Source organism: Ctenocephalides felis, unplaced genomic scaffold, assembly GCF_003426905.1.
Source record: "Ctenocephalides felis isolate EL2017-DRISC unplaced genomic scaffold, ASM342690v1 CF-g0.4_SCAFFOLD_01886, whole genome shotgun sequence".
In the NCBI taxonomy this organism is placed as follows: Eukaryota; Metazoa; Arthropoda; class Insecta; order Siphonaptera; family Pulicidae; genus Ctenocephalides; species Ctenocephalides felis.
The window spans coordinates 27,962,806-27,972,072 of record NW_020538040.1 but is presented as its reverse complement, the minus strand read 5'-3'; the positions used below and the strand labels follow the sequence as shown (position 1 = coordinate 27,972,072).

The 9,267-nt window shown below is 29.9% G+C and overlaps 1 protein-coding gene and 1 non-coding gene across 2 annotated transcripts; both read right to left on the bottom strand.

Moving 5' to 3' along the window:
- Nucleotides 1–1,971: 1,971 nt before the first annotated feature.
- LOC113374821 (nuclear RNA export factor 1-like) lies at nucleotides 1,972–3,840 on the bottom strand. The gene has a single exon (XM_026614786.1). It carries the CDS (start codon nucleotides 3,838–3,840, stop codon nucleotides 1,972–1,974), a length of 1,869 nt encoding a protein of 622 aa, XP_026470571.1.
- A 4,276-nt stretch (nucleotides 3,841–8,116) lies between these two features.
- Trnal-uaa lies at nucleotides 8,117–8,200 on the bottom strand. The gene has a single exon. It is a non-coding gene; the product is annotated as a tRNA-Leu (tRNA).
- Nucleotides 8,201–9,267: the final 1,067 nt, after the last annotated feature.

The window sequence follows — 9,267 nt, the reverse complement described above, 5'->3', positions numbered from 1 at the left end:
TTTTATGTAGAAATGCTGCAGATTTTCGAATTAAAAAAAAATATTGGGCGAAATAAGGAAATATATATTCTGCAAAAGTAATTGTTACTAATTGCATAATAAAAGCAATGTTTCTTGATCTCTTGCAAAATTTTTCAATATATGTTCAATACATATTATGTATGTATTATAGTATCTGAAAAAGTAGCAATATATGGACTTCTTGTTAACATCTCGTAGGGTAACTTTTTGAATATCGAAAATAGTTTAGATTTTAATTTCAATTTAAGCCTAAGTTCTAAAGTTTACTTAAGCTCAACTTTGCAATTCAGTTGATATAATTCTTATAAATAGTAGACTATATTCTTTATTTTAAATTTACTTGATTAAGTTTTTTTTTTCAAATTATTTTGATTTATTTGAAAGCATTTACTTTTCCTGGAATATTTCATTACAGTACGAAAAGTTCCAGCAATTTGCCTTAAGACACGATGCCATACACCACTAGATAGTTTTATAAAGTCATTAACTTCCCGTAGGGTTTTTGAAAGAACAAAGCGTCCGATTTGAATTATTCAAAAAACATTTCACTTGCATTGACGATATAAATAAAACTTTTAGGAAAGCAGGATCAGCCGTTTTTTGAGATCCAACAAAAAATCTCAAAAAAAAAACATTTGACGGTCAAGAATGATCATTAGACATATGCACATCAAATAATCAAATACTTTATAAAGATTTCACTAAGTACAAATACTAATCACTTTAATTATATTTTACTTGGATTCACAATTAACACCAAAATGACATTCCTATATTGATATTTGGCCATGAGAATAATTCGATTTTTTTTTTTTGCTAAACAATTAGCTGGAATTTGAGATGTGTAAGAATTGTTTCTCACGATATTCTTTTACATGTTCAGTTCCGCTTAAACGCGATATGGATGAAATTGATAGCCATTGTTTATTAGAAATATGTATGTGAATTTAACTCAATCAGTAATCATGTGAGAAACGTCGCATGATTTATATACTACTAGTAATTTACTAAAAAATATAAAATAATGCAGCCAAATCCGTAAATACAGCCCTAAATATGAATCATAAGTACGCAGTGGGGAATGTTATTGATACGTTTAATTCTATTTATAACAGCAGACTTGTAATGACATATTTCAGACTTATAAATACGATTAATATTTGACGTCGATAACTTATGACAATTATTTTGATAACAATGACATACACTATAAATACTCGCAATCACTAATGTTGTTTACTGTTTATTAATCATGCGCCAGAAGTCATGTCAAATACCTCGAAACCAAAATAGATTACGTTACTTTCTTAATATTTGTTCGACTCGATTAATATTTGGTTAATCAATTTACCTACATTATTGTTGTTTATTGTTTACATATCATTATACAGCTTTATTGATAATGATTGAGTTTTACGTAATTGTTCTTCTATTGATAAGAGTCCACGACTTTTTTTTAATTGTTTCTTTATATAAATAGACCATCAGAAATTACAAGGTTTTTATAAGTCTTTGTGTTAAAAATTGTATAGAGCGAAGGTCACGCCCTTAGAAAAAAAATTCTGCTAAAATTTATCTATACATGTCAGTATAGAGGTAAATCCTTTCATCAAATCCACAATGATTGCAAATTTCTTCAATCATATAAATCAATTTATAATTGAAATATAAATATTCTATAATTATATAGATTAATCATTAAAAATTTTAATAAACCTTAGATACTATTGTAACTATCTATTTTAAAAGTTCTGTGCAAAATTAGAAAAAAATGTATTGAAAAAATTATTACAAATTACCACAAAATCTACATAAATTTTAATCTATACACATCACGAATAACACAGATTGTCATCAATTATGAAATAAATATATGTATTTAATTACGTCATCTCTCGTAGAGTATTTCTTTAATATAAATATATTTCACAATATTTTTTATATTTAATATTATTTTATGAAAGCTTCTGGAGGTATTTTATTTTCTTTGCTCAGTTCTGTGAAAACAAATACAGCTCTTTGGGGTTCCCAATTAGTCTCTATTAGACATTTTTCTGACCACTCGAGCTTCATATTGGTATACTCTGAAAACTGCTGAATAATTTGTTTTTTAGTGGAATCATCAATCACAGCCGGATTTGGTATTACTTCAGCAACTGGTGAAGCTGATACAGGTACAGGTTGCACAGAGGTTCCTGCTACAGGAGCTGTTGGAGCTTGAAAAGCTCCTTTAATTTGAGAAGGTGTTGCAGTATTTATAACCATTTCTTCACTTATGATACAAAATCCAGATCCAGCAGGTACAATGGCCATAACTCTTAGAAAACATCGAGTTGGTGGATCGTTTTCACCATTTAATTCCTTGAAAAGTCCAGATACGGACAGGAGCATCATGGCAGGAGTACAAACAGTCAGATCTACTTGGAATGATGTAGGATCATGTTGCGTTTTTGGTAATGCTGTTAAATGTCCTACAACATGCAAGCGGCTTTCTTTTAGTGTTCTGTGTCTTGAATCAATATCTCGACAGCGAAACAAATTACGATTAACTTTATGGTAAACAGTATTCTTTTCAGTAGTGAAGAAAACAGATACGGACAGTCTTGCATTTTCATGATATGCATCTAGCAAGGGTTGTCTGCTCTCAGAATCATAAATAGTAAAATATTGCAGCAAAAATTGCCGAATAATACCCTCAGCGCCCGCATTGCAAAGAAAAGAAGCTTTAGATGTAGGTAAGTCAACAGCTTCTCCCAAATCAAATGATATCTGTGGTGGAATTTCTGCTTCGTCCAATTTCACCAACTTTGGAAAGAGTTTTCGTACTTCTCTTACATAAACACTAGGATCTCTAAATTTGCCTTTTAATGGATTTCCTTCCAAAATCAGTTCCATCAACGGCAGCTTTTTCAAAACCTCTAATAGACTTGTATGTACCAACTTATTATTTTTTAAATGCAATATTGTGATGTTAGGTAATTTTGCTGTTATACATTTCATATGATTTGTAATAGAAATATTATTGCTGTCCAAATTTAATGCTGTTAAATCTGGTACTCTTGAGGCTATTATACCAATAGCTTCAATCATAACTTTTGGTCTAGCCAAACAGCAATACACATCAGATAATTCAGGATCAGTATGAAAGCTAGACAAGTCTAATGCTTTCGCCGCTGGGTTATATCTTCTAGCAAAGGCTGCAATCATTTTCTCACGAAGGTTCTCATTGATGATGAGTTTAGGTATCCCGGATCGAACTTTTATAAGCATTTTTTGTCCATTTGGTAAAGTAATTAATCTATCTAGCTTCAAGATTTTCTCTGCAATAGGAAAACTATCAACATAAAAGATAGCTTTATCTTGATCTACTTTGAAGTACAGAGGATGAAACGGATCGGGTTGTATACGACTATGAATAGTCTTAATTATAAAATCCCTGTCATAATTTATCATGTACGGTATCATTACTTCATAAAAACCTGATGGTCCTGGTAATAATTTTTTATTGGGCAATGTCGAATTACGATTTCGTCCCTCATGTCTGTCTCCTCTCCTATTTCTTTGATTTATAGGTCTGACCTGGGATGTACTCAATCTAGTCATGTCAATATTTTCATTCAAAAGGTGTGCTCGAACTGACACTTCATAATTTTTGTATTTTTGACCACCATGATGACGATTTTGGTTTGTCTTGAAGCTAACACGGCGAGTGCTATCTTTTGTACGGTCGTCATGTTCATCTTTAAATCTGCTGTTGAAATGTGTGGAATTCCAGCTTCCTCTATTACCATTGCTCCTGTAACCACCTCTTTTAGACATGACTCCGTGGCAATATTACACTTTGCAGTATAGTGTTTGCTAATTTGCAAGCAGTTGCTGCAGTTTCATATACGATTGAATGCTCTCTCCGATACTTCTTGACAAATAAAAATCGTATTATATAGATTTATGGGTTATTAATCTGATTGAGAGCTCTTAATTATAATTTAATTTCATAGAGGAAAAAAAACAACGAATGTCAAATATAGGTAGCCATTTTGTTTAAGCATTAATGCATAGTAGGCGTGAAGTTCGCTGATTACAGAGTGAGCCATAGCCAACTTCAAGATAAAGAATGACTAGTTTGAATTCCAATTAGAACTAACTAGTTGGAATTGGTATTTTGCCTTGAGACAAGTTACATGAACTTTCTGATATGTGTAAATAATCGACTTAATCAATAAAAAAAAATGTATGGGTAATTAAAAGTATTCCAAGTGTAACGAACAGACTATCGTTATACCAAGTAAATCGTCTAATTTGAATTTGAACAAACGACAAAAAAACTACTCATTTTCTCAAACTTTCTCAAATATATATGTGTATATATATGTGTATATATGTGTATATGTTTGTATATGTATGTATGTGTATGTGTATACATATATGTATTTTATGTGTAGTTTTGCGTATATATACATATATATTATACTATGTTATAATTTTTTATATAATGACTTGTTTTATAACGAATCGTTTTATAGTTAATATTTATACTTTTTCTTAATAAATTTCTCTTCATCACATATTTTTTCATTTTTACATTGTCTATCATGGTTTTATTATGTTTCTATATTTTCATTTTTATCCACATATGTTTAACCGTTGATTATGGTTTGTTTCCACATGCTATATTTTTTCTATGTTCCTACTGCGCATGATCGCTGAGAAAATCTTCGTAATATGAAACCACTAAAAATCTCTCTATCCCGTTCATTCATCCAATGACGATAGAGTTTTCACAATTTTCCGCGAACACGTACGCACACATTACATACAACACATACTCCAAGCTGACAACATGTTCGTTTGAAATAAGCTTTTTTATAATAAAATATATTATTTTAATTTTACAATTATTTGAAATTTATCACAATTCGACGTTTTATCAATTTGTCGTTTAATAATTTTTTTGTGCAATTTCGTGTGTTTTTGTGTTTTTTATAATTTATCTGTATGGTGAGTTTCTTTACATTTGTTTATTCTATGTTTGTTTTCCATATATACTTTCACAATATATATTCGTTATTATGAAACAAATTTATTAAATTGGTTAGATTTGTTTTTTTACATGTTTTTATTTATTTTTGTCTGTAATTATGTATTTTTATATTGTTTTAAATTGAAACCCTGAAATATTTAATTGTAGCACTGAAGATGGGTCAGATCAAGACCCGAAACGTAGTACAATTTTATCATATTATTTCACTATCTGGAGAGAAACCTCGCTTTATATATATATATATATATATATATATATATATTGATTGTTTCTTTTCCGAACAGTAAATCCAATAATGAAAAACAATTTGTTTTTTGAAGATGTTTAATAACGACGTTTCGGAACTAGGTACGTTCCATCATCAGGTTTATTCTGTCAAATACAATGTTTTTTAAAAATATTGATTAACATTAATTAACGATGGTCAATACAGATTAATTAGCAAAAAATTTTTATAAAGGAATGGATTATGTACCGCGGTAAAGAGTAATAAGACTTAACTAAAAAAGGTTTTATATAAAATTGAGAAACAAAAATTATTTACCTGTAATAATTTATATATCCATATCACTAATATTTTTTTGTTAAAAACACTAGTGTTTTGTTCTTTTGTTAGTGTTTTTAACAAAAAAATATTAGTGATATGGATATATAAATTATTACAGGTAAATAATTTTTGCTTCTCAATTTTATATAAAACCTTTTTTAGTTAAGTCTTATTACTCTTTACCCCGGTAAACAGCGACGCAATTTTATGTTCTCATAGTAAACGTAACATATTTAGATTTGTCTTAATGTCGTCATCTATTTGATTTTCCATTCATTGAGCTATTCTTCATTCTTCAAGTGCAAATTCATATTCTTGTATAAATAAAAATTAACGACTTTTTCAGAATATTGAATAATACATGACATGAAATTGTTACATAAATGCACATATTGGATATATTATAACTCATTATGAAAATTATACAAAAAGATAATTATCTGAATTCTTGATAAATAACAATATTAACTAGTGGTGTATGGCATCGCGTCTTGAGACAAATGGCTGGTACTTCTTGGAACCTAATGAAAATTTTAAAAATCTGAATTATTTTTTATTAAAAAAAATTAATTTTTATTAACTATTTTAATAATAATTTTTCTTTTCCCAAAAACAATCATTTCGTCAACGCAAGCAGAAAGTTTTTTGAACCATTCAAATCGGATGCTTATTTCTCTCAAAATCTTCCACTTTTTGCACATTTTGCTTCGTATCTCCGAAACGGCTGGACCTGCCTTTGCCTAAAACTAATCACCACTTCTCTCTCTCAATAGGAATCGGATGTTTCTTAACCATTCTAATCGGGTGATCCGTGCGCCCAAAAACGTGGACGAAAAAGGGCGGACACACAAAACACACACACACACAATCATTTTTTCTGAGGTATGCCAAAATGTTCAGGAACCTTCAAAGCGTGAAGAAGAATGCAAACAATTCCATTTTCGATATTCGACCTATTACTATATTGATATCCTTACTGGAAGTTTATAAATTACTTTTTATTGGCTGTAAGCTTGTAAACTTAAAGACTAATTCTCGAATAAAATAGAAATATTATGATAATTTTATGTAATGCTATCAAGAAGTTATATATTTGTTATGCGATCAGGTGCTTTACACATAAAACTTAACCTCCAAAACGCACAATTGTCAAATAACGATTTTATTGAAAGTGCAACTTCCAATGTCATTCTGATAACACATAGAAGTTAGGTTTTATGTCTGAAACGCCTGATCACACAGCAAATACATAACTATTCAACAGTTCGTAACTTGCAAGTCATACGAATATAGATCGTTACATGGCATTACCATAACATTTCTATTGTATACGAGAATTTTGGCCCCTCGTCGACATTTCCAATAATTTTATAAATTCCAGTCAGAATTTATAAACTGTAATTTGATTTCGTTACACAGAATCGTTGATAAATTAGAAATGATTACAAGTTTTTGTTCATATTTTAATTAACTTCCCGTAGGGCAAGTTATAGTAACCGCAAAAAAATCGAAAATAAAAATTCTTATACCTTTACGTTTTAAAGGTTTCTGAATATTAAGGCATACCTTAGAAAAAATGGATGTATGTGTGTGTGTGCGTGTGTGTATGTGTGCGTGTGTGTATGTGCGGATACAAATTTTCGTCGACGATTTTGGGAACACCGATCAACCGATTTGAATAATTCAAAAAACATTCGATTCGTATTGATAAGAAGACGTGCTGATTAGTTTTTGGCGAAGGCAGGTCTAGCCGTTCCGAAGATACGGGGCAAAAAGTGCCAAAAATGGTAACTCGGTTTTTAAGAGAACGGAGCGTCCGATTTTAATAATTTTAATAATTCAAAAAAAAACATTTTACTTGTATTGACAAGATGAAGAATTGGTCAATTGAAAAGTCATTGGAATTTTCATGAAGGCAGGTCTAGCGGTTTCGGAGATCTAATAAAAAAAAGTAAAAAAAAAATGCCATTTGTCGGTCAAAAATGATCATTAGACATGTGCAAATCGAATTATCAGATATTTTATAGATTTTAACAAGAAATATAATTTTTTTTTTACATTTCTATGGGTTCCGTACTAATGCTTATCCGTTAGACGGCGGCGCGGCACTTACGCGCTTTGACATTTCGTCTCTATGCAGTTCAAGCAGTACGATTGCTTTGAAAAAAGTTCAGAATTTCCAAAATATGTCAAAATGAAGAAAACATTTTTTTTCAAAAAAAATTTTTGTTTTCAAAAAAATTTTTGTTTTCAAAAAAATTTTTGTTTTAAAAAAAAAGTAATTTTTTGTCAAATATATAGTTTTTCAAAAATCTACTTTTTTTCGAAGTAAATTTTTTTCAAAAATGTTCATCGTTTTTGAAAAAATAATAATTTTTGGCACGGGAAGTTCCAGCAATTTGCCTTAAGGCTAGGTGCCATGCGCCCCACTAGTTTTTTTAATTTCTAGCTAATGTACTCGCTATAATAAAAACAAATTATTGCTAATTAAAAATTAAAAATTTGTTTGTCAGGTGTGGGGTTCGAACCCACGCTCCCTCTCGGGAACCAGAGCTTAAATCTGGCGCCTTAGACCGCTCGGCCAACCTGACATAGCGCAATTTGCGTTGGAAGAGTAAGACTTCAAATGCGTATCATATCCAAACATACGCCTCGATTTGTCGCCAATAGATGGCAATATTATTAAATGAAATAGTACATTTTTAGCAGTATTAAAATTTTATTTATATATTCATTTATATTATATGTATTTCGAATTTATGCACCGGTGTTTCATTTTCCTTACTTCACATACGACAAATTGCTGGAACTTCCTGTTATTTACAATTCTTAAAAACTTCTTAAATTTATTGAAATTTTATATTCATTGAAATCGGTTGATTGATATGTGCTCTATAAATCGTCGACAAAAATTTGTATCCGCACATACACACATTTATGCCACACACACACACTCATATATACGTTGATCCATTCTCGTTTTGTTTGATTCTGTTTATTCAGCTATAAATGAGTTATTTAATCAGTTTTACGATAGGCAAGAAGAGTTTAGGTTTATTTCGATATTTTTGCAATTTTTTTTGACAGATTGACACATAGATAATTATGACAAATAAATATTTACTTTAATTTTGTGCATTTCTATATTTTGTGGCAAAATCTTCATTTTTCCTAAGGGCTCCCAAACAAATTATTACATGAGGCCCCGCAAAGGCACACTTAGCTTGGCTTAGCTTTTGGTTATTAATTATTCATTTATTGTTTGAACTTTTTTCCTGATTGTTTTGTCAGATCGAATTAAGGAAACAGTACGAATTGCGAACTTCAATGATGAATATCGATGAGTACACGTTGAGTGCGGTTGCCTTCTAATAACCATCCGTAAAAATACTAAAAGCACAATTACTAAATTTCATCATGAAATAGACAAATTTCAATTCATATGAAAGAACAAAAAAAGGCGGCATACTACACTAAACTAAACTAATTCTAATAATCATTTTTTTTTAATTGAAAAATAGATAGACTTAGATATCTTTACATTGAAATCCTTTGCATATGAAATTGTAATAATTCAGCTCATTTGAAATTCAATTAGTACAATTTATACATGTACCTACTGCTATACTGAAAAACCGTGAAATGTAAATATGTCTAA